This window comes from Maylandia zebra, linkage group LG20, assembly GCF_041146795.1.
Source record: "Maylandia zebra isolate NMK-2024a linkage group LG20, Mzebra_GT3a, whole genome shotgun sequence".
Taxonomy (NCBI): Eukaryota; Metazoa; Chordata; class Actinopteri; order Cichliformes; family Cichlidae; genus Maylandia; species Maylandia zebra.
In genome coordinates, this window is record NC_135186.1 from 26630272 (window position 1) to 26657609 (window position 27338).

Below are 27338 nucleotides of genomic sequence, written 5' to 3' on the forward strand. Positions count from 1 at the left end.
CTGCCTCTACATTCTTTTATTTACAACAGTTTGTCATTTACAGTGACCTTAAGGCTTTAATACAAATCAGGAAACTGCTTTTTCATTGCAGGTAAAGCAGTTTTCACACATGAACTTTTCAGCAACAACACAGTCACGCTCGTCATTCAATCCCTCTTTAGAATGAGGAGACTGTGCAGGAAGCACCCTCACTTAAACCAGAATATTTCCAGAAGTGAGAACTGTCAGGACATGAACTTTCTCCTGTTGAATGCGGCATTTGAGAAAGGAAACTGGACATCATCCCAACATTTTCCAGACTTCATGTGTGTGAAAACAGTTCACGTTGCAAATGAAGCGCAGTGAAATCATCACAGGTCTGCATACTGATAAAACACAAGTTTGCGTTCATATGTGCACAGCTTATATTCACATTCACATATTGTGTCAGCCCAAATGTACACTGTTCCCAGCACCTGACACATTCAGATATTTGTTTGACAAGAATATCCAATGAGAAGTGTTTTTCAAACTGCAAAAAAGAAAAACAAAATCACATCACAGTCCATCAGCAGAGTAAACTGAAGCCTTGACAAAGAAGAGTGTTTCTCATGGGCATTAATACCCGTTTTATATGTTTCACATATAATCAACATCCTGGTTTTGAGAAACATGGACAATCCGCCTGACGTACTTCAGCAGAAACTTGAACAGTGTGGCATGTCAAAACCTTTTCTGAACATCTTGTGGCTGAGAAAGAAATCAAAACAACTGCACAAAGATGATCAGAAATTACTGCATGGTCATGTACACAGGAAAATAGGGAAAAAAAAAATAGGTTACTCATGTTTCCTATAAAGACTAATTTGAACATACAGGAGTCTGATATGAAACTGACTGAAACGGTACTTTTAGTGTTTCAGACATTAACTACAGTCATGGTAAAAAGAAATTACAGCCCCCGTCAGTTGTATGGTTTTTTTGAACAGTTATGGTCAGATGTTTACATAACACTCATTGTGAGCATGAATGATTTCTTCCAACTGTTCTTTTTCAGGGTGGAATAACTATACAGCACAAATCTTTAATGACTTTAAAATCCAAAAACTGGATTCACGAGTTGAAGTTATTTTGGATTATTTCTAATCCACACAGGGTCAAATATACTGCTTAATGTACTACAGTGTCTTGACTTCATAAGGCCTATTAACTTCTCCTTAGTGATCATGATTGGTCATTGATATACAGTCTATTTGACAGCACTCATTGAACTGACCAATACTCAGAACAATGGTAAAGTCCAAAGAGCCCAGTGAAGATGTAAGAAGGAGAAATACAGATTTACAGAAACTGGGAAGGTATCTGGAGCCATTTCTAAAGAACTGCAGTTTCTAAGATCATAAGTTCAAACTGTACACAAGTACAGGTTATTTGGATGTGTCACCACTTTGCAAATGGTAGGAAGAAGATCCAAACTGTCACATTTAAATAAAGGGAAATTAGTTAGGATGATCAGGAAGAATGCAGGAACCACCAAGTCTGCCATGAACTGGAAACTGCTGGAACACCAGTGTTAAGTTCTGGACTTTGGATCATTGCAACATCTTCATTCTTTTCTGTTTTTTTCAGTTTTGTGACCTGACATTTAGCCGTCAGACTGACGGCCTTACACTTGAATCGGAACACTTTGGTATACAGAGGAGTTTATGGTCGACTCAATGACTGCAGGATGCCCAGATCCTCTGACTACTAAACTAACAAATCATCACCCCTACATTATCCAGCTTAAAAGCTAGTATGAGGTTTGTGCTGGTATGCTGTGTTTGGTTTTTTGCCAAACACAGCTCTTTGCTTTTGGACCGAATATCTCCATTTTGCTGTTGTGCTCAAAGGACATTTGTGGGTTGTTCAGATTAAATTTTGCAAACTGAAGTTGTGCTGACAAGGTCTTTTTAGGGAGAAGAAGCTTTCTCCTAGAAACCTTTCCAAGACATTTTCTGTCATTTTCTAATTGTACTGTCTAACTGAGGCCTGTAGAGTCTTGGCACTGTGTTAACACACCTGAATGCTTCACACCTGCAAACTATCTAAACATCTGCTTTTACAAAAGGTGGTCAAACTTGCTGATCATCAGTTAATTAAGTGCACTTAGCAGCGCTTGGCTGCCATTTACCCCCTTAATTCCTATGGCTGCAGAGAGGCTCTACTTAGTTTTTCCACACACAGCTTTTGGATTTTTTGTTTAGTTTTTTTTATAACGTCCTTTCACTAGCTGGAACCACATCACATTTAGGTTTTACAGCATTTCAAGTTGATAATGGCAGATGGTGTGAATATGAATTGAGACTGTGGTTTGGGGAAGGCCTCAGATGGGACTGGCAGCAGGGCAGATGCCAAGGTAAAAATGAGGAGGGCATGAACTGAAAAAGAGAGGAAGGCTGGGAGACAAAATCAAGAACAAACAGCTTGTAGTGTAGGGGTAGGGGTCATATAAAGACAGAACTAGAAGGGGTTTGTATAGAGGTGTGGTCCTACTCCAGAAATTATCTACAAGATATTAAAACCTTATAATTTAAAGAGGATGTCCCTTCTTTTTGCCATGACTATGAATCATATCCTGTCAAGGTAGAATAATTATTAAAGCAGCTTTAGGCATATTTACAGTCATTTCAGTAGAAGCATAAACCTATTATTATGATTAAATTACTCACTAATAAGGCAGATGATACAACATCTCACCGTGTTAAAAATAAATAAGCACTTTAGATATTTACATCTCATTTATCTATCGGAAGCTGAGCATAAAAAAAGCATTAAAGTTTCAACGCAGTCCAAATCACAATATAAATCAATGTAATTTTTCTCCACACAAGCCTGACATTGCTTGTTTGTATAGCGCTTTTCTGATACAAACCTTCTGTCTGCAAAGAGATACAGCTTTTCACAGTCTGAGACAATGCTCACGTAACATTTCTACCACATTTAAGTTGAACTAATTCATTCATCACTGCTCTCAGTCTCACTTCTCTTTCATTCCTCTCAGCTACATAATAAAAAAAGACTAATTTTCATTGCAAGCTCTCATGATCCCTAGTAGATTTAAACAATGCTCTTCAGCGTATCAAATGCGGCTTTCTGCTCATCTGTGTTGCTCAGTGAGTCATCGTACACACGCTGGTACTCTTGCAGAAGCGAAACAACAACTCCATGGCCAAACTGCATGGCGTCATCTAGAGGTGTATTCCCCCATCTAACAAGTAACAGGGCACAAAATGGACATAAATGTTTTTTTAAAGTTAGTGTTATCGCTTTCAAATGAAGGAGAGGACAATTTAAATTCCTACCTGTCCTTCATGTGAGGATTCACTTTACATATCTCGGTTAGAAAGATTATAGCTTCCACTTGACCTGAAAAGAGAGGAAAAAAAAAATGCAGCAAGCCCAACGTCAGAGCCCAAAGAACAGAAGACTAAACATGCTGTAGTCAATTTAGACTTCTTTGAATGTTGAAGCCAGGATTTTCCAACAATGAAAGAAATAATAATGAAAAGTGTCACCTTCTGCAGCAGCGATGTGGAGCACTGTGCGAGAGTCGTAGTCCCTCTGCTCCATGTTCACAGCCGAAAGGGCAAACCTGGGGGGATAACAAGGACACGGGAAGGCGAGATAAGACGCACACGAAAAGGTTATTGTAACTCCAGTGAAGGACAACTGTCAGAAACCATGGTATGTGAGAAACAGTTACATGATGAAATCACATTTATATGGCAGCTAACATGCTCTTTAATGTTTTTTCCCTTTCTTTATGGAGAATTAGGTAAGAAGACTGATACCGCCTCATAAAGGTCTGTTACAGCCAGCAGATAAACAAAGATATTTAAAAACAAAACAAAAAAAACAAAAAAAACAATCGCAATAATATCGTATAGTGCGTTAAGTATTGTGATAATATCGTATCGTGGGATGTATGGTGATTCCCACCTCTAACATACAGTATGTTAAAATGTATTTATTTAGTATGACAACAAGAAAACTTAGCACAAAAAGTGATTATTTCTTTGTTGTAACAATGTGACACTGTTGTTTCCTTTTAAATGGTGCCACATTATAAGGAAAATGCATTTGCATTGATGCCCAAAAATCTGCTTATGTAAGAATGCATCATACAACAGTTTGTGTTGTGTATGTGTTTCTGGTAAAAACTAAAAAACGATTATATCCAGGTTTTACTTACCTTCTTAGAGCAGAGACGTCACCATTGTATGCTGCGAACATCAGGTTTACCACTGACTTGTTCTAATGGATCAAACAACAAACACTGTGAGAGTGGTTGTATCTGCTTTGTTTTGGATGCTCATACTAAACATGGCCAAAGTATTGCCTATTAAGGCAATCTGTATAATGTTAAAGCTCAGCCTTCAGATTGCTCTAGAATCTTAGTTTCAGATGCATTTTGTCTCCTTTAGGCTCAAAGAAAGGGAGTCCTTAATTATGTCATCTCAAACACAGATGGTTGAGAACAGTTCCAGTCAGTCACAGTCAAGATCATGCAACTCATCAAAAGTGTACAAGGTCGCAACAATAATGGAGACAGGAGAAAAACTCGGGCAGCTAAATACTTAAACTGGTCCATTGTAGGTGATGTGAAGCGATACAGAAAGAGTGTGATTACGCAAATACCACATCCTATGTGTGGTATAAAGTGTTTACACAAATTAGTATTTCATGCAGTGAGTTGTAGTTAGAAACCTCACAGCTTTAACAGTGTTAAACGAGTACATTCTAAACACCTTTAACCTCCTAAGACCCGAACTCTTCCATGGCATGCATTTTTAATTTCTCTTTGATATTTGGGCTGATTGTTTTTACGTTCATCAGGTCCCAAAGAATTGCCAGATTTTTCTTTACCTAATCTTTGTTTCTAAGAAAAATGAGATCCACATATGAGGATATTCATATAAAATTTCGATAGAACAGTAACAGTATAATGTCCTCGTAAGTGGATATCAGGCCCTTGTAGAGCAAAATTGAGTATTTTGGTCTAAATAACCCAAAATGTGATGTCCACATATGTGGATGCCAGGTCCTAGGAGGCTAAACAATCAAACCTTTAAACAATCACAGATCTTGCTGTCCAAACCTTCTGTTTTTGAGAGCAGCCAATCAGAAGAAAGCTTATTTAAAGAGACGGGTAAGGGAGATAAATCTGTTTGTTTAATGGAGTGGATAAATAAGAACTATTTATCCTCATCCTTGTAACCTTGGACTCTATTTGAGACCAAGGTTACAAATATGAACCTTGATAATGAGCATAACAGGGCTCCAGTATATTGTTAGTAATTCATGTTCCTACTTCTCTGACATCATCACCAAAACCAGTCATAATGCTCGGGTCTTATTTTCTACAGTTGACAGGCTAACAAACCCTCCTGTGTCAGTGGCAGCTAAACTCCATTCGACCATGGCCTGCAATGACTTCGCCAAATTCTTCACAGACAAAATCCAAAAGATTAGACAAGCAATTGGTACATCAACAGCAAATTCAGGATATGTACTGTGTCCACTGAAAAACTGTTTAAACACCATCAAACAGTTTCACCCTATTAACAGCAAAGACCTGGAGGACATCTTAGGTCAACTGAACACCTCCTCTTGCCGTTTAGATGTCCTGCCAACAAGTTTTTTCAAAAAGGTCTCAAAGACTTTGGAGTCAGACCTGAATAACTGCTATGATGCCTTCCAGTCAGGTTTTAGACAGAACCACAGCACTGAAACCGCTCTGACCAAATATGTCTGAATACAGACAGTGGAAAAATGTCAGTCTTAGTTTTGCTGGATCTCAGTGCAGCATTTGATACAGTTGACCACAACATATTACTCAAACGACTGGAGAACTGGGCAGGTCTTTCAGGAACTGTACTAAACTGGTTCAAAACATACTTAAAAAACAGGAAATACTTTGCATCAATAGGTAACTTCACATCTGTGCAGACAAGTATCACATGTGGAGTTCCCCAAGGTTCCATCTTGGGACCCCTTCTGTTTAACATTTACATGCTCCCACTGGTACAGATTATAAAGAACAACAAAATAAACTACCACAGCTATGCAGATGACACACAAATATATATCACAATGTCACCAGGAGACCGAGGCCCTGTACAGGCTCTTGGTAAATGCATTGAGGAAATTAATGACTGGTTATGTCACAATTTTCTCCAGCTAAACAAAAACAAATCTGAAGTAATAGTCTTTGGTGCCAAAGAAAAACGATTACAGGTCACCAGCGAACTTCAATCTATACATCTAAAAACCACAAACCAGGTGAGAAATTTGGGTGTAGTGATGGATGCAGACCTAAACTTAGAAAAACACATTAAGACAATAACAAAATCAGCTTACTATCACCTCAAGATTATATCAAGGATAAAAGATCTGATGTCTCAACAGGACCTGGAAAAACTAGTCCATGCATTCATCTTTAGCAGGCTTGATTACTGTAACAGCATCTTTACAGGTCTACCTAAAAAAAAAAAATAAATAAAAAAAAAAATCAGTCAGACAACTACAGCTCATTCAGAACTCTGCTGCTCGAGTCCTCACTAAGACCAAAAAAGTGGACCACATCAGTCCAGCTCTGAGGTCTTTACACTGGCTGCCTGTCCGTCAGAGGATAGACTTTAAAGTTCTGATGCTGGCCTATAAAGCTCTGAATGGTTTAGGACCAAAATACATCAGTGACCTCCTGACCCAGTATGAACCTTCCAGATCCCTCAGGTCATCTGGATCCGGTCTTTTATCAGTTCCCAGAGTCAGAACCAGACACGGAGAAGCTGCATTCAGCTTTTATGCTCCTTATATCTGGAACAAACTCCCAGAAAGCCTCAGATCAGCTGAAACACTCAGTTTATTTAAATCCAGGTTGAAGACTCACCTGTTCTCAGCTGCATTTGAATAAAGCACCAAATCCACACTTTTAAGCTTAAATTTCAAAACTTATATTTTAACTACTGATTTTATCTACTGCTTTTTTAAATCAATTTTAAATCATGCTTTTTATTGTTTGTTTTTTAATGTCTCTGTAAAGCACTTTGAATTACCTTGTTGTTGAATTGTGCTATATAAATAAACTTGGCTTGCCCTCTGCTGTTTAGACTGCTTACATTGAACTCTGGTTCTCTCTCTCTCTCCCTCTCTCTTCGGTGCAGTTTGTTTGTGCAGATGTGAACATGGTGCAGACCAAAACTAAGAAGTTGGCAACTGACTGCTTCCAAATATGTGATGATGTGTGATGCTTTATTTATATTTGGTCAGATAACCACTTTTGTCAGCTCTTTCCTGTATTTACTTTTGTTGCGCCTTCCACAGATACATTAGGCTAATATAAGAGGACTGAAAGTCCATATTTGGCTTGTTCGCTGTGAGTTTTGTGAAGTAACCAAATGGGAAAGTTTACAAACTCATCCTCTGACCCCAGACCAGAGGAAGCAAACTATCGGTGTGAAAACACCCTTAGTTAGTCAGTCACCTGAAAAGAAAGCACTGGCTACACTTGTTGCACTAAACTCACTGGATCATCATCGTCATCTAATCGTCTCCTCGGGTCGTGTTTCTTAGTGAAATGCCTCAGGTTGTCGTAATTGTGGAAGTTAAAGCAAGACACGAGATCCTGATGAATCAACAAATAAAAGACATTAATTAATATGACATACATAACATGTGGTGAATTTGATCTTTAACTTTTTATCATAAAAACACAAAGAAGACATGAACATTTAGCTTCTGTTACAAAATGTAAATATTTAAGACTTAAAAAAAAAAAAAAACTGTCATTATGTTTAAGAAGCATACCTGACAGAAGTGAATGCCACGAACACTGTTTCCAAGACGATCTAATGGTGGGGACCAACACATCATACCCATGACATTGGGGACCACCAGCAGTACAGCACCTGAAACGCCAGATTTAGCCGGCAAGCCCACCTAGACAAGGACAACCAACAAAACATCTGAAATCTCGATGCAAACATCTCATGATTAGTACTCTATGATTAAAAAAAAAAAAAATCAATTTTCTTCCTCCAGTACAGGGACTCACATGGAAGGCAAACTGTCCAGAAAAGTCATACATGCCGCACGAATGCATGAGACTTAGGGTGTTGCGCACTGCCTCGGCACTCAGCACGCGGTCGCCTGTGATTGGACAAATACCCCCATTTGCCAGCGTGGCAGCCATGACGCTTCCTGACTCGCAGGTTACCTCTATGGAGCACAGCTGGAGTTTAAGAGAAAAAAAAAAAAAGATTAAATACTCACAGAATTGGACTATATTGTTCTTACTGTATTATTCTTACATTACAGATTTCTTTTGCAACGTGGAAACTTGTGAGGGAAATATTTTGCTCTATAGTAGTTTTAGTGTTTAACCCTTCACTTTCTTGATCAGCTGGTCGCCAACTATGTCAGTTTCTTGATGCAGAAAAGATTGTGTGTAAAGACTGCTAAGAGATGAGTCCGTAAACTATAACAGAAAAAGATCAATTAGCTAAATCATGTAAATTTCAGGTGTTAATTCTGGTCGCCATGATTGACTTTTCATGGTGCACATTAAAATTTGATCTTATTATGACGAATCTATCGACAGTAAGAGATGAGGGTGTTTTATTTTATTTTTTAGCTAAATGCTAATGTTTCGCTGATGCTTAGCAGGTACAGTTAGATCCGTCATTTGTTGGTCAAAAACACAATTTCTGTAGTTTTGCCTCTGTGTACCACCACAGTGGATTTTAAACCAAACTTCAGCTTTAATTCAAGGTTTTTTTTTACAAGAATCTTGCAATAACTCTTTAGTAAATACAATTTTTTTATATATAGGCTCTGATTTTCAATAGCTTAAAAGCAACTGAACAATTCACTGACAAGTTTCAGGGTCGGGTGAGTGTTGAATGGGTATTTCATGGCTTTTTACTGATATTTTAAATATGAGAGCTGCAGACTTGTCAAGTGAGGGAGGCCATCATTTGGCTGAAAAAGCAAAATTAACCTATCACAGAGATGGCAAAACTTTAGAAGTGGCCAAATAAAAAAATCTGACAGAAGGAAGGACGAAAGAAGAAACTAGCTTAATCGTTTCTGACCATTAAGGACCCTGAAATGTACTTTATAGGTTTTTTTGGTTCACTACAGACTTCTTGGCTTTAAATATATTATCTGCCCCTGCTGGTAATGCAACTTCTGCATGCATGCCCATTTCATGTTTCGGAGAGGCAAAGTATGACATTGACAACTAACAATATCTAACCAGGAGAAAAACATTTTGCAGGAGGTAGGAATATCATAATCAAAGTCTATAACCAAGAGACACTCAAGAACAGGAAGGCTAAACTTTGCCAAAAAAAACAAAAAAAAAAAAAACTAACACTCAAGCCTGCAAAATTCTGCAAAAGCGTAGAGGGCTATGTTCTGATTCAGCCAAATGCTGCAAAACAGCATGACAGCACTACATAGAGCAAATCGATAATGACCCCCAAAAATGCTACATAATCAAACAAAACGTTTCTTAACGTAAAGAAATGGGATAATCTTCAGTAGCCAAGTCAATCATCTCAACGCTACAGAGCATGCTTTGATAAAAATGTCTGTAGTACCTTAACAGTTAACGGAAAATTGTTGTAAAACCCCTTGAAGTAAAGCTGGAAGTATGTACTTCAATCACATATTGATAGTTTGATTTAAAATTCACTGTGATGTGATGAACAGAGGCAGTGAACTGTAGCAGAGTGTAGATTTGCCCTAGAAAAAGAAGTTTCACTGTCCAGCAAATTATCGACCTATAATAATCATGAGGTTTCTAATTACACTGCTTACTTAGCTAAACATTAATATTAAAGCTGAGGTTAGTGGGAGTGATACTTATTTAAATACTTGCAAAGTGTCATAGATTATTGGACAATTGGAAACTTGAACAAGGGGTAAAAAGATTCATGACTGGTGCCGCCATCCAGTTGTGTTTAATCTGGATCAAATTGTTGGACCAACTGACAGGGAGCTGCTCTGCTAGCATACACATGCTAAAATATTGTTTCCAACAACTTTAAAGGACAATCTCACCTGAAAGTAAAAGTCAAGAGCTGCAATCATATCTGCATTTTCAGGAAAGCACTGCAAGGAATAAGATTAGAGTCAGCATATACTATTCAATTAAATTTAAAACCTCAATTCAATAACCCCTGAAGTAATTAATATTGTATGCAAAACACCAAAAATAATAAACGCACCTTTTTCTCTTTGAGGTAATACCCAATGGCAAAATTCCTGTCACCAGTCTCCCTCTCTGACTGGAAACTGCCGGCACACAGCGATATGAAAACCATCATTCAGGGCACAAAATGACAATAGTTTTTACATTTCTTGCAGCAGGCCACTCACGTTGCATTGCTGAAGCCCACATACTCTGTACCAGCCATGCTTTTCAAGAACTCCATCACCTGCAGTAACATCACTTTTAGAGACCATTGAGCAGGAAGAACAAATACCAAAAAGGGACTAGATATAAAAATTTCTAAAAATAAAACATTTACTTACATAGTCAAACCTCTCAGCCTTATTTGAATGAGGCTGTAAGAAGAGAAGAGGAAAAATAACTTTCTGTTGCCAGCTCAATAGAGTCAGTAAGTCCCTACAGATGGCAGTGTTTGAGTGCTTTGACACTGAAGCATACTTTTGATCTTGGGTGTGTGTCAATATCTGATGTGCACATGGTGTGTTTGAGCGTGTCAGCCCTCGTGGCAATGTGCTCGCTGTGACGTGAGGGCTGCTTATGGTTGTGCTTGAATTTCATGGACCAGCAGATGATCATTACCGTGTTGTAGAGGTACCAAAAGGGGATGGCGCTACATTCATATTTAATGGCCTTATCTCGAAAGGTTAAGGATGATAGCAGACATCACTGAGTTCAAGGAAAGACCTGAGGACTAAATCTCATGACCACTAAAAGAGTAGGCTTTATGTCTTTCAAGGGAATTTATCTCTGGTGTGCTACCTAATATGAAAAATTATTTTTGACCAAAACATACAGATGTTTGATGTTAAACTTTGATATGTAAACCTTAGCAATATTTATGCACGCCCGAATTTGCACAAATGTTGCATCTTCTATATACTTTGTAGTTTTAGCCTTTAATTTCCTTTTCTGTGTCTAAAATAAATGCTTTTTAAGTATATAATCTCCTCAGTGTAAATATAAACTATATGCAGAAACACTGAATAAACTATGTTGACACAAGTATTGCCCCCTCTAAACACACTGAGCTGTGAGGCTGGCTAACACACCTTCAGTTCTGGGGGCCACAATTGGCCACAAGCATGCACACGCCATGTTGTCCGCCCCAGACCGATTCCCCTCCCTTGCAGCTGCACTTGGCCCACATATGATAAGAGTCAGCTGTCAGACTTCAAAAACCAACACAAGCAAAGCCTCTACGACCATATATGACTGTATGTTTTGGAGTAAAGGCAAAGATCACAGATAAGTCACTATGGGGGGCATATAATCTCAGCCAATAGATAAGGATGTCATGGCTGTTGCTGACGTTATCCATGAGGAGGGAGTTTGTTCAGTAAACTTCAACCTATTTGGTATAAAAGTGTTGCTTTCTAGAACTTTGCATTGTAAATAACATTACATCACCAATAGTTTGACCTTTAAGAAACCAGCAATCTGTGGCTTTCAGCTGTGTATTTCTTTAGCGCTTCATACCCATGAAAAAAGCAATTTTCTAAACTAGTTCACAACATTTAGCTCACAATTGTCTTTATATTGAATATTCTACCGTCCAAAGTACCACTAAAGGGATTTGCTTGCTTAGGTCACACACAGATTGCAAACTGTGGCACAATCAGGTTTCATAATGACTGCAAATTTTATAAGATTGCAAACCATACAGGGCTCGTCCCTACTCATGCACTGGCTACAGGAATAAAAAAAGAGTTTGTCTATTTTTTTGAAAGAGTTATTTTTTTGGCAACTTCAAGCTCGTGTTGAGCCGGCAGCTAAAACCCAAGTGAAACCATACATTATGAAAAAATCTTTTGCAAAACCTATTTCACTCCTGCTTTGTACAGACTTTTAAACAGGTGATTACCCCTTTGAACTGTGAATCTCTGGAGAGGCTACAGAACACTATGCTGCACTGTACTAATTCAAGGGAAAACATTTAATAAGGACTGGGTTTAAAAATGGAAAGCCTATTTTTGGTCATGTCCAGCTGCCTCCTAAGAGACTCCTCTGTTTTGCCCCAACAACCTCATATAATGACCGACAACTACGTAGTTATTTTATGTGCATATTCTTAAACACAGACATGTGCATTCAGTAAGCATCTATTATCACATCAATGTATTCAGGGCTTAGATTTTACCTTAATTAAAGAACTGATGACAATAGCTCCAGCATTCACCATGGGGTTGTGTGGTTTATCTGCACAAGAAATGAGAGCAAGTTATCACTGATTTTTCCCCCTAACCACAAGAATAATAAACTGAGACTGCTGAGACTGGAGAATAAATTTCATCTTGGGGGCTTAGGATGCAGCGACGGCTAATGAACTGAAGACATGCAGTAAAATCCAATTGGCTTTAGAGATGAGCAGGTACTTTAATTGTAACCCAGCTGGCAGGAAAATTTCATACAACATTTGTAAATGTTATACCTACAAGCTCTAATGATGTTTCCGATTGGATGTTCAAGGAATATTTCTAGGTTAGAAGTTTAATGCATTTCTGACTGCAATATACATAATAAATATAATGCTTTGAAAATGTTCATTCATAATATTACATGGAAACATTAAAAATGCAAATATTCTCTGCATTCAGAGAATATTTCCAGGATGTTTTTGGCATTCCTTTAATGTGATGGAAAAAAGATAATAAGCAAAATAAAAACAAACAAAAAAATACACAGCCTGTGTGGGTTGACTCTGGGTACTCTGTTGGGACATTAGGTTAACTGTGGTTCTTAACTGGAAATAGGTGGGAATAACCATCAAACCCTCTAACTGCAGCTAAATACACAGATAACTGTTTGTTTTCAATTCTGAAATTGCGTAGTAATGTTGTTCCCATCCACATAATGTCCTCACAGAGACCACGCACGTGCTGATCGCTGGGTCGGGCAGAATAATATGTGCAGCAGTGTCTGGACATTTGAAAAAATGGAGGGACAGATGTTCTTGTAAACTCTGACTCATGTTATTATCGCAGGGAGCATAAATGGGGTTCTTTACGCAAATCACTTGCCTTCCTCATTTAGGGACAGTTTGTTGAACTTGAGACCACTTGGCTCTTTGCCCACAAACTGGTGAACGTGCTCACTGCCAAACTCGTGCACAGCGATGGCGTACTCCAGAGGCTTCACACATGACTGCAGACAGAAGGGAACCTTGGTGTCACCCACAGAGTGTCTGCATGACATGAGGATGTAATGGAGAAAAAAATAAAATAAAATAAAAAATAAAATAAAAATGGAGGCGTGTTAGTGAGGCAGTACACACGGTGGAGGTTTAGCGAATGGAAAGACGTAGAACAAGTGGAACTGATACTGCACCTCTGTCCGTCGATTGTGCACAGAGATACACCCCACAGGTCAGGGCTGAACTTAGCCAACTGTGGAATGTAGTCAGCCACCTGCATAAAGACAAGAAACATGTGAGTGAGCTAAAAAATGATGACGCACACGCTAAAATCAATACGCGTGTTGGTCTGGCACTTACCTGTCCCCCCTCCTGCTGATGCGCACTGTCGTACATTGTATCAATTTGGTGGACAAACTTTTCAAAGTCTGGGATGATAAATTTTTTTCTGAAAGCCTTAGTCAGCAGCATGATGTTGTTGCCCACACACCTACGAAAGGACACAATTACAATGAGGTCAAGAAACCCTTAAAAGGCGCGCTTTAATTAGTAAATTTTGATATTCCTAACTGTCACTGAAGCTACTTTGTAGCAAAAACACTGCCCATAAAACCACCCTTCAATAGGAGGAGCCAAATAAAAGCCTTTCAGTGAGTAAATCCAGGTACCGATCAGTGTTTTCATGGCAGACATTATGACCCTTTACAGTTAAAAGACATTATATATATTAATGCAAAGATGGTTCTGTGCCAGGGAGCCGTGTCAATGTGACAGAAATGCAGCATGTACAATTCCCACAACTGAACCAGACTAATGGATTTAATAAATTTTATTATTCACACCAGTGTGATAAAACAGGACTTTTATCCCATGTAATAAAGTGTAATGGAGACTGAGATGTTTTCATAAACAAATAAAATCCCTTTGCCTCTGCTGTGTTAAGTTACAGCAGAAATTGTGGGAAATATTGGCTTACTTGGATTATTAATATCAGACGTATTCTTTGTGATGTGAGACAGGCAAGCAACTACACCTCAGCTTCACACGTAAGACAACAGAAAACGCTGAACAGCAAACACCAATCATAAACAATTAACAATTACAGGGCCTCTTGGGTACTTCGCTAAGCCAAGTCGAGACGAGCTACGTGATTAAAGTACTAAGTTAAATTTAATGAAATTTGGTGGAGAGGTGGAGCTTTGTGAGGTTTTTGATGACTGCGGTCTTGGTCTAGGATATTGTTTCAGAGTGACTCTCAGGACGATTAATCAAACAAAGAGCTGTACAGCTAGCAGGTCCTCAAATGGAGCCATATAATACTGTGCAAAGGTATTGAGCTTTCACTCATGTCTTGGCATTTTGCTTAAAAAAGAAAAAAAAAAAAAAGAAAAAAAAAAGGGAAAAATATGTGCAGGATTTTACTGAAACTTGCAAACAAATCAAGGTACAGCACGTAAGGCAAAAAACAGAGTTTCTGCAATTCTAAATAAGCTTGAAAGCCAATATTTGAGATCAGCACCTTGCGTGTATTAAGCAGTAGCTTGAGTGCAGGAAGCTGGTGAGGAACTTTGTGGAGAGGTCTGGAAGAAATCACCTCCTTTTCAATGTCAGCAAGGCAAATTGTAGACTGCACTATTTTTCATTCTTAACCTGTTACTGTAAGACAACAACTTCCCTTGTAAGGATCAATAAAGTAGCTATCGGTCTATTCTTTCACATAGCCTGAACTCTCTGAGGCAAGCTTTTGCTTTAACTTCTTTAAGTAGTCTTCAGAAATAGTTATCCAGTCTTCTTGGCCAACCTGTGACTAATAGCGTTTTATTGTGTTTCATATTCAGGTATGCTTTTACTGCACTGACGGTGTTTTGGGGAATGTTGTTATGAAGCTGTTGCCCGTGAGACACTTTGTAGATAGTATTGCATCACAATGTGACTTTTCTGAGTTCATAATTAAATCAGTTTTCAAGATCCTCAACACCACTGGCTGAAATGCAATCTCATTTCAGCCAGTGGTGTTTTCAGCCATGACAGAGACTCTGCTGTGTTTTGAAACACACCATTCACTTTTGTAGTTTTCTAATGACCTTCCCATGACAGTGATTTGAACTACAAATGCACCTTTCTTAAGAATGTTTCTTCACGGCAGCTTCAGTGAACAGCAGATGGATCAACTGAAGGTCCAGATCCATCCATCATGTCTCGTATCAGGTCTTTGTTGGATTTCTCTCCCATTTCTTAAGGACATGAATTTCAGATACGGTTCATCTTTTGCAGATAGTTTTTCATGCCTCCTACTTCTTCTTTTGTACTCCATATTTCCAGTTCCCTTAAAAAAATTTTTTAAGAGCACACTATGCACTGTACATGCTTATATTTTCTACAAAAAGTCTTTGGGAATCACCTAGTTGGTGCAAAAACACTATCTTAGGCCAATCAAACTGTTATCATTAGCATTTTTCAAGGATTAATCTAAAGAAATATGAAGAAACGATTAGCTTTTGCTGCTAGTAACAGTAAAATCTTTATTTATTATGGGTTGTTATGTGTACACTCAACACTAGTTCATTACTTGAGCCTTGCATGATTTATAAGTCAAATGGCAAAGAAACAATTCCTCTGAAAAAGGTTAACGATTGGACTGACTCAAGACTTTTTGCACAGTACTGTATAAACTGAATGGCTTATACATCAGAATGGCTGATTGCACCTTTAAGCTAAAAGTTATATTAAGTAGTTTACTCTGAGTTATATGTAGTTGTATTACTACATAACCGTTTTTGAGAATTAGTCAAAACACTCCTCTGTAATATGAGCGTCCAACCTTAAACCCTTAAAAACCTGAACCATGAAATAAAGCATTTATTGAAACTTAAATAACATTAATTTGCATATATTTTAGTTCATCAAATGAGTATAATATTTGTTACGTTTGGCTTTTTTTGCAATTTTGTTTTATTGCAGAAAAGAAAAACTCATTGATGATGTAAAAGTCTCAAAAAAATGATACACTTGGCTTTACAAGATAAACCTTTGGCTTTTTTCAAAGAAAAGGAGTCCAGACATTTTCTTTAGCTTCTTTGATCCAAGCGGAAAATCCTGAAGTTATTGAGAAAGGTGGTGCCTGAAAAATTGTTTATATAACTAAAACATCAATCAATAATTGAAATCTTCAACACGCAGGCTTCAAAGTAACCTGTTTCAGGCCAACTGACATTTAGCTAAAAGGGTAAACAAACCTGCCCATACCAACTCATCCAGTAGTTATTATAGATTTCCATTGCTGTGTGTGTTAACTGCTCAGCAATGCAGTATGCTCTCAAGGAAAGGTATGCACATTCTGTCACAGCTCTGAACTAAAATATCTGGGCCCAGAGGCCTCACTAATCCAAGACGATGCTAACGTGAGGTTTGGGACACCAGGAAAAGAGAGTGGAGAGAGCTTCCATTATTCATACGGGTCATATCTTTAAAAAAAATAAAAGCTAGCTCTCTCCGTTTCTAGTAGCATATTTATAGTATGCTCTTGAGTGTTCTTCAGGAACAGATGACCTCACAAATTTTAGAAAACAAGCACAGAAAATCAGAAATGACCAATTAATTTTAACAGAGATAGTCAGACTATTTAACCCTGTGCTGTTCCAGGCCAAAGGAAGAGAGCGAGTGAATTACACAAGTCTGCTATGAAATGATATGTCTGGTCAGCAGCCTGCATAGCACTTACGGATCTGTTGGGCCTGCTAATGTAATTGCCACAGTCTGGAGCCAAACCAGAATGATGCCCTTTCATTAACAGCCCCAGAGACCCCCTGTCTTCCAACACACTCCACTGCTTTGGCTGGCATGCATGCACGTGAATTTTGTTAGCTGCAGCTGTCGGCCATAAAACGCCCGTCTCTGTCAGGCCCTTGGACTCAAATAGCACTGATCACAGATCACTAACAAACACTCATGTGAAAACTCAACCAAACTTCATCATTTTCCTCCCATTTACTCAATCTTTATTTGAAAGATTATAATTAAATATATTTCACTCAAGGTCTTCTGACTAGTTTTCAAGTATTCAGCAACTGTGTCCCCAAACGAAATCAGTTTGGCGATCGTTGCTCAAGAGTTGGCAGTTTGTCTTGTAATCAGAAGGTTGCCAGTTCGAGCCCCAGCTTGGACAGTCTCGGTCGTCGCCTACTGGTGACGGCCAGAGGGGCCGATGGCAGCCTCGCTTCTGTCAGTCTGCCCCAGGGCAGCTGTGGCTACAACTGTAGCTTGCCACCAGTGAGTGAATGAATAGTGGAATTGTAAAGTGCTTCGAGGGTCTCGAAAAGCACTATATAAATGCAATCCATTATTATTACATCACCATACACAATGTTTTTCACCTTCTGAAAAGTTTCTTATCCATCATGACTATCCCAATGGAGTCACGGGTGGATTGTCGCATCTGATGGACACAATCGCGTAGCCGAGGGTCAGATGTTAACAAGCCTGTTTTTCTTAAAGCCTGCAGAGAAGGGAAATAAGAAGCACAAGGGAGAAAAGAAGGGAGTGACCTACTGACATATTCTTTCACACACTGAAAAAGCTTTTTATGTAAGAATATTAAACATGTGTCAAGGACATGTACAGTGAAAGAGCTGCAAAGCTTCAGGTGTTGCCACAAGGGAGAGAGGCGGAAATACAGGCATAGACCAGATCACTGGAATCCCTCTCGCAAGTCACAGTGACAGCCGCTGTATGTGGGTCTATTTTGGGGACACCATGTGTACAACCCTCCTGACCAGTGAGACACCTTTTGACTGGTAAGTAATTCTGTAAGCAAGCACGTGGCTCCAAACATGCTCTTGCAGGAAGTGCTGAAATTAGACTGTTGTAGTGTTCCTGAGTCTATTTTAGAGTCGAGCCCTTCAGTTGACTGTTTGAGGGTTGGGTTTGTGAGCACAACAGACAGAACTTTTTATAAATATATGTTAGCGAAAGGCAACAGCTTTTAAATGAAGCAGATTGTTTTTTTAACAGCAACATGACGTTCAGTTGTGCATTTAACAGCTTGTTGAAAATAAAAAATAAAAAAGAAGAAAAAATTGGGTCAGTGGAAAACACACTTATAATTAATTTTTACAAGCTGTTCATCATCACACACAATTATCTCCTTTTCATTCACAAATGATGGCCCAGTGTATCCTTTGCTAAAGAAGGAAGTAAAGGAAGAACCAAAGTAGCTTTTTTAGTATTTAGAAATTTCAAACATCTCTAATTATGGCTGCCATGCATATACTTCTGGGTCACTTTACTCACTTAGAAACCTTTCTAAGCAAATGTAACTATTTGACTGCACTCAAAGTCCTGACTCTGCCTTTTTTAGATCACCTGCTTTAGGTTTCCAGTGTTTTATGACACCCTGAGGGTCAATGTGTTTTGCAGTTGTTATTTCCATTGCAGGGACACCGAGTACCACTTTCCCGTTCCATCTCCGCTCCAGTAACCTCTACAAACACACCAAGTCATTTGTGCTGTCACCTGTGTTGACACACGTCTCTCCTTCTTAATGTACGTTCTGTTTTAAAAAGACTGAGTCGTCATAGACACCGCAGTCACCAGCTGTCTGTATAACATGTCCCATCACAGGAGAAAAGGGAAAAAGACTCCGAGTTTATGTTCTATGCTCTAAGTCTATGTTCTACTTCTCAGTAACCTGAGCTCTTGTGAGACTTTTAAGATATGAAAAGGTTCATATCTGTTCATAGAAGCATGACTTTTTTGAATGTGTGAGCTTAGTGGGACCTCATGTATCTGACAGGAACCTCATAATGCTCCTAAGATTAAGTAAGGAAATAGTAGGTGCTGGTTCCTAAATTAAATTCCTTTAATCTACTAATATTATTAAATCGACCAGTACAACATCTCAACTGTAAAGTCCTGTTGTAATTAAAGGCAAAATAATAATTAAAAATTAATGTGAACAATTAATATTGCTCTCTGATTCTAATTACTTTGGTCCTTAGTGCCACAGCTACTATATATAGTCCTATTGCATAAGAAAGTCCCTAGACACTTTTTAAACTGGACTCCTCAGTCAGGTGGAGATACTCTGGATTCCTGTTGTGGGATAACATGGCACTGCCAAGGGTGATTTGGTTAAAGTCAACGGTGTAGTCGAGTGTGTTTGTGTATGTTCACATGGGCCATGAAAAGCCAAAACAGTGCTCAGTGTGACAGAGGAAGTGTAAATGTGCTGCTGACGTACAGAGATGAACTGGGAGAGAGGGATCATCTCTTTGCCATCAGTGATGGTGTAGAAAAGCAGGTCCTCCATGCTGGACATCAACCTGCTTCTATAAAAACAAAAAACACACACGCAATAGGTTTTGATGTTTAAATGTGGACAAGCTTCAATGTCAGAACTTGAGCAATGAGTCAAAGTTTATGTCAACATAAAGCTAGTGTAAATACTGGCATTTTTCCAGTGATCTACTTTGATCCTAACATAAACTTTGTTTTAGAGAAGGCTTAACTACATGTATATTTTTTAAAAAATCTACATAAAATATACAGTGTAGTTTTTGGAGTGTTGCATACAATTAATATGCAGACAGATATTTTAAAATATAATTGAACTTATCAATTTTCATCTATAAGAAGGGCAAAACAATTAACCTGCTTGTCATGAAGTGTTATAGAGTTAGCAAGGGTGACTGAATCAGTTTCCAAAGAACCCAAAGTAACAGCACCATAGTCATTTTAAGATTGATAATGGTGTCACTCCTTTTTACAGCAATTTTTGCATCTTTCCTGCTGTAATTATATACATAATAGTGATCACTTGAGATTTACAGAATATGCACTTTAATATAGTGTTAATCACTGCACTTTTAATGTGTCTGTGTTTAGGCAATTAGCAGAATAAAGAAGGAAATTAACTGCTTTAAGTCTGGCAAGTAATTTGGTGCCAATTAAATAAAAAATACTGTTATATCAAATAATATGAATTCAGTGCCTCAATTATGCCATATTTCTCAATTGAGTAACTTTTATCACTAGCAAATACTTATTATTTAATCTACAAATTACTTTTTTGTATACACAGAGATTCTTGTTTTGTTTGACCAGGAGCCCAAATTAGAGATATTTAGTTACTCGCTATACATTCCTTACTTAAATCACCGAAGGTAAGTGAAAAGCATCAAATCAACATATTTAAAAATTTGAAACAGTGAAAATGTGAACAGCATAAAGAGGAAAAAGGGGACCAGGCAGAGTGATGGCCTGCTAATTAAACACAATATGTGTTATGGTAGCCTAGCTTTATATGTATTTTTTTACATTTTTTTTTTTTTTTAATGTATTGGGTTTGCTCATTTCAGTTTAGCTTTTATTGTTTAAAAATGTATAATTTTAGTTTAGGATACGGGTCATGTCAAATAGGAACCCCAGTCTCAGTTAGCCTGCATTAAAGCCTCCTGATGTAGTAACCACACCGACAAAAGTTTCAAAATAGCCTTCAGTGTAGTTTTGTGGGAAGCAGATGTTATATTGTTTCTTGACCTGGCACACTGCCGTATTGTTAGTATTACAACTGTTTTGTCAAAGTTTGCTTTCCATGCATGTGTTTAATTGCTTTTATTAACCTCTGGACAAAAGCAAACCAACATTTTTTTTCCAGCTATTAGCAAACATTAGCTGCCTGCAAGCTGCAGTTTTACATCTTACAGACTTCATTGGTGAATCTTCCCAGCTTTACATAAAAGGTAAGACTATTTACCACAAAATAAGAAACTTTTCTGACAAATTTTACTTTAGTTAGTGTGGCCACCTGTTACTACAAGCTTGAATAATGAGGGGGACTTAAGCAGCTAATGCTAGTAGAATTATTACTCTTATTGTGAGAGTACTGTAGTAAAAATAAAAGTACTGAATGATTTTTTGACTAATTAATGATGACAGTCTTCTGTGACCTACTTGGTGTGTCCTTGGTCCACATCAGGGCCCTGCTGGTGATGATAGGCTCTGTGGGTGTGGGGTGATGCTGCTGCCCAGCAGGGGAGAAGAACAGGTTGCTGAGTCCTGGACAAAACCATGCTGTCAGCTCCAACTCTAGCAAAGATCCCTGCATTTTTAAATAGCTGCAGGATTCCCGGGTTAGCTGTCCTCAGACTTTTCAGGCAATGCATTGTGATAAGTAGGGCTCAGCGTTTAATAATTCAAAGTAGTTTTTTTTTTTCTTTCCTCCAGTAGCTGATCTTGAGAGATATCTGTGACCTGCGCTCCTTGGTCCTCGGAGCTTTAATAGCAGCAGCTGTCTTACAGACGGGATCAAGTAGAGGCTGTTGCTCCGGGGCGGGGCTGTGACACCGGCAGCATGGTGGGGTCAACAACCAGTACCTATCGACATGAAACTGATGTAATTTCGGCCAAAGTTAAATCACTTCCATTTAAACAAAAGAAAAAAAGAGAAAAAGATATATTCTCTATACTTTTCAGGGATTTATATTTTCCCCCTCCATTGACCATCCAAAAATATTTATAAATTGAGATTAAATGGAGTTAAAACCTGAAATGAGCTCATAAACAAGCTTTGCTTTCGTTTTTAGGCATATATATATATATATATATAAATAACTTACAGAAAACAATCTAAAATGGTTTGTTTCTTACTGCATGAATAACACATCCAATATCCAATGCCTAATATTGAATTCATATTTGATTGTTTATGCAAAATCTTACATATATTTCTCCTATTAAACTGTTATTTTTGTTTTTATTATTACTAATAATAATGTTGGTGATGATAGTGTTTAACAACAACAACAACAATAACAGTGTTTTCCACATTTTATATGAAGAATATAGGCAGTGTTTCATTATAAATGCGTCAGTAGGACAACTGGCTCTTCTATTAGTCATGATATGTAAATATGGACTGATGTAAATGACCAACTGTGTTGTGTTTGTCTCCTACATACTTCCTGTAAGGTTGCAGTCAGGTTGTCGCTACGGTATTTTCTAGTGTTGTGACATAGTGACACCACCTGGTGAGTTTCCCACGCTCATGGACTGAAATCTTACGGTCCTGTCCGCTAGGTGGCGTACTCACTCCAGGACCTTCAACTCAGGTCAGTTTCCCCTCTCTAACTCTGTAGTTTTACTGAGTACACATCACAGTGAGATCTTTCCTCTCCAGAGGGTTTCTCAGCATGTTTCCTGGTGCTTCAAAGACACTTAAAAAAGATCCCTTCTTATTTTTTTGAGTTTTGGACTTGGCTTCCTGTCTTTGATCTCAGCTGCTATGTGAGATGTTCACTGAAGAGTATCACCAAAACTTTTACTCCTTAGTAAAACTATTTCTCATCGTAGTGGAGGATTCTTCCGAATTGCAGACATCACATGAAAATATGTATATTTTCTATTTTTATCTATTCATATTTATCTATTTATTATTAAGGCAATCAAATCATTGAAATACAGTCTTTCTCACGCTTTCAAACTGTGCAGTAACACTTTAATTGTAGACTAAAGGGACAAGATATTATCTTTATTACCAAATAAACAAGGCCTTGCTAGGAATGGCCTTCTCCTTCGCATTTCCAGCCATATCAGTTCTCTAAAGAAGTATATGCTAACCCATGGTCCCTCTGTGCTACCTCTGCCGGTTGTAGCTTCTCTGTTTTCAGCAGAAAATGTTTTCCATTCCTGGGCCAATGAATGCCACCTTTGTCCCTTCATCCTCCGTGTTGTGTGAGAAAACCCCCCTCACTGCACTCACCAAGCCTGCACAAACTTAACCTCTTTCCCCCTCCACCTCACACAGGAAAAGAAACTTACCGGCTCTGGAGCTTTGATTCCATCTTAGTAATCTGGAGGTCTGGCTAAAGCCTTGCAATAGAGGCCACTTTGGACAGACGTTTTTAAGTACCTTAGGGAGGAAAAAAGGTGAAATGTGATTGGAACAATTGTTAGGATACTCTGGATCAAAACAACAAATATAGAATAAAGGCTGCTATATAAGAACATAGAAAGAGCTAGAGAAAGATGTTGGTTATAGCTGTTTCGTCAAAGTGAATTGTGTAGAGGTAGTTCATACAAAAAAGTGTGGTAATTAACAGGGTAGGAGATATCTATTAGTTCAAGGCTAATTTAAAGCCCTGGGAAATCTTCATTATCAGCCTGTCCTCACCACATTACCAATTACACTGCCATTTTCACTGGATTGGGGCATGCTTATTTTCCTGAATCACTCAAAACCGTCCAAGCCCTGAAACACATTTTACTCATGCTACCACACACCACTCTTGTTCGGATATTACCCCAGAAACAAAGGATGTAAAACGCCTTAATTTAATCCATTTCCAGTTCCTGTTAAACTCAAAGCCTCCTACACCGCCTGCATGGCAATAATATGATATTAGGAAGAGGTATTAAATAGGTATAGCACATTGTGAAATAAAGCTCCTCATTAGAAACTATTGAAACCTTGTAGAGATTTAATGCATCGTTTAATGCATCTCTCAAATGAAAGGATAAGGGCCATTATCCCTGTGCCACCCAGGGTGTAAGGAATTCCATCTCTTCTCTAAATTGAGTCTTACCCACATAGCGACACACACACACACACACACACACACACACACACACACACACACACACACACACACACACACACACACACACACACACACACACATAGAGGGCATAAAACTGAATTATAATACATTCATTTCCTGGAGACTTATCCTAACCATCCAATCCAGTATCATAGGATGTCTTGTCATATCTGTTGCTCGTCTGTCTGTCATAATATTGCCCCCAAAGTGGCAGCAGTAACACCCCGGGATGTTGTAGTGAGCATAATACTCATTAAAAAGATATCTAAGTTGAAACTGTTTTTTTTTCTTTCATTGTAATATTCTTTCTCTCTGTGGTGACCAAAATCAATCGCAGTCTTTGGTCTGTACAAAAACTACCAGCTTATGTTTAACTGAGGCTTGATCAGATGTATCTGGTGGCTATAATTAAAACTGACTATCCTTTTAATTTGAAATTCCTTTTTTGTGTTTCTCTGGGGTTTGTGTCCTTATCAAGCTACGCTGTTGGAATAGTAATGCAAAGTGAGGATTTTATTTAATTCAGCCTCCTGTTAGCTTATTGGCCGCATCACATTAAGAAGAGATTACTAAAAGTCCAGTATGGGTATGATGTTTGATTACAGCATTATTCAATCAGACTTGAACAAATCAGAGCCTGTCTTTTAAATCTGTAACTATAACTGTTCACCTTGAGCTCTAACCTTTAATAATAAGCATACTTTTTGACAAAGCTTATTATGACACTGTACCCTCCCTGATGCATTGACCGTTTCTTCTTCACTTACATATTTTCACTCACTGTTATTATTAAACTCTGGCTCTTTTCCACAGTCTACCTTTGTCCTGTCTTCCTCTCCTCACCCTCAGGTTGTGGCTGATGGCTGCCTCTACCAAAGCCTCGTTCTGCTGGAGCTTTCTTCCTGGAGAAAGGGAGTTTTCCTTCCTACAGTCACAAAGTGCTTGCTCACAGGGATCGTCTGTTTGTTGGGGTTTCCCTGTATTATCATAGGGCCTTTACCTTTAAATACAAAGTGCTTTGAGGTGACTGTTGTTGTGAAGTGGCCCTATATAAATTAAATTAAATTGAATTACTATAGCAACATACAGAAGTTCATATGTCCATATGTTCATTTGTCACTAGTTCAATGTACAAATGAATCACTTTAATGGATGTCTATACTGATATGAAATAAAATTATTAGTAGCTTACTAGCTTTGAATATAGCAAAAAGTAAACAAGAGATAGGAACGTTTGACTTCAACCAAAGTCCAGCAGCCAATCTGGCATATCAGTAAGCCAGCGGTAAAACAAGGCCAAGTTTGTTCATGTTCAATTCTTAATGACTTTATTCATTTATTTAGATTAATAGTACACAGCTGGAGGGGCTTGATATGAGCCATGTAGGTCTGTCCTTCTATGCTAACCACCACTAATGAGGTTCAACAAAAATAAGACCGCAATTTTCAGTCATCTAGTTTTTTGTCAATATCAAAGGGAACCATTAACGACGGGTAAAAAAGTTGCAGGTTTGATACCACTGGCCTAGATGTTAGACTCCAGTGATTTGTGGGGACGTATTGCAGTTTCTATAGACATTTTTACAGATTTCATGAATTGCAGAAATTCCTCATTCCTCTCTAAAATTTCTGATTGAATTTCTTATTCTCTCTACTAACTCATGACAAAGGTTGAAACGCTGGTTCAGTGTGCACAGACTAAAACCCTGTCTGTAAGTCTCAGATGAAGTAAAAACAAGATAAAGATTAATGTGGTAACTTTAACTCACATGTAAGCTTAAATGCTATACATTAAGGTCTTTATGAAGTGCACTGGTAAATTATAATGCACACTGGGGATGTGAACATCTCAGTATTCAAGAGTTGGTGCATAAGCACACAACTGGTCAGCTACAAAGAAGAACTTGAACTATTAAAAACTGAGTCAAGTCTGAGGCTGACAGGTTGGATCTTAATTGACCCAAAGTGGCCAGTGCACAGCAAATCTTTGTTAGTAGAAACATGACCCTTTCTGTGGCACCGGTAAAGCTACACATTCCACCCCAACGAGACAAAATCAGGTATGTAATGAGCGTTATAGCCCTGTAGGACAACTGAATTTTTGCTGCATATGTTTTTCCTCCTCATTGAAATTTGGCATCCTTTAGTCTCAACAATGGCAGAAACATTAAAGCGGAGTTTCTTGCAGCCACTACTATCTTATGTGTTCTTCACAACCAAATGAGGGACAAGATATGTTGTGAATAGGGCCTGTTCATACTCTCTTCTGCCCTAGGTGGGTGCTAATTATCACCACTTTGCCTGTACACAGGGCTACATCCACCCCCTCTCTTACGGTCACTGTGCCGAAACCTAGACACCCTCTAGACCCCAGGAGCCTCAGTGCACCCGTACAGTACTGAAAGATCAGCCCCCCATCACCACCACCTTCCGCCTTCCTTACCATCTCTTCCCCTTCCCTTTCCCCTACCCCAAAACCAACCCCTCCCAGTTTTCATCCTCCGAGCACCCACACCCTTCCTCACCCTCCAACCCCCATCCTCACCATGTAGCTATCCCACTGCCCTGCCATCTCGCAGCATTCCGCGGGCCGTGCACACAGAGGCCTATTGTGTGGGCTGGGAGACGGCAGGAGGCTATATACAGTCAGAGCACCAGAGAAAAGGCATGTGTAGGGCTGAACTGGGCTCAGTATTCCTGCTGTACTTTGAAACAGATCTGTAACTGAAATTGTGCTGGAAATCAGCGCTATTCCTGTAACATGAGTTTAAAGAGAGCTATATCAATGCAACACTGATGAATGTCAAATGATTGCTACACAGCTCTCTTCTGCATTCGTGTTTGGAGGTTATACATACTCAGCACTTGTTGGATGCTGTAAATGGTGGCAGTAATTTCTCTAAACCACCAGTGTTGCTTCTCCTGGCATTGCATAAACACTTGATATTTATAGTTTTATCACTGGAGTTTGTTGTCTATGATTATGATTTGAGGGTTATTTAGAAGATGTAATATAAAAGACTCAGAGTTATTTTCCAAGTAACCAATGAAGCTTCACCACATCTTTCTCTGTGTGACACAGCAACATTGACTTGACACCACAGTGGATAGAGTTAGTGCAGAGTGGCACTGTGTACTCCTTCTTGTGTTAAAGACTGGTGATTATTGGTTCAGCTGGACCGTTAAATTCCTGAAATGTTTTTGTTGTTGGACTCATTAGCTTTATTGCTGGTTTGTCCTGTCCTGTTAAACTTGATGACTACATTTTAAAAATCATTTTAAACAAGCATCTGTTTTCCTAGGTATCAGCTGTACTATGAAAATCAAACTTTATAGTACAATGAATGCTTCT

The 27338-nt window shown here is 38.5% G+C and overlaps 1 protein-coding gene across 1 annotated transcript; it reads right to left on the reverse strand.

Moving 5' to 3' along the window:
• On the reverse strand, window positions 1-21687 carry gls2a (glutaminase 2a (liver, mitochondrial)). Its single transcript, XM_004546227.6, has 18 exons — window positions 21342-21687; window positions 19630-19717; window positions 17765-17886; window positions 13752-13881; window positions 13586-13665; window positions 13279-13442; window positions 12399-12457; window positions 10564-10596; window positions 10408-10466; window positions 10257-10323; window positions 10090-10140; window positions 8078-8254; window positions 7831-7962; window positions 7550-7648; window positions 4214-4275; window positions 3537-3613; window positions 3324-3387; window positions 1-3229 (listed from the first exon to the last, which is right to left on the reverse strand). Exons 1-18 carry the CDS (start codon window positions 21551-21553, stop codon window positions 3079-3081), a joined length of 1827 nt encoding a protein of 608 aa, XP_004546284.2. The 5' UTR covers window positions 21554-21687; the 3' UTR covers window positions 1-3078.
• Window positions 21688-27338: the final 5651 nt, after the last annotated feature.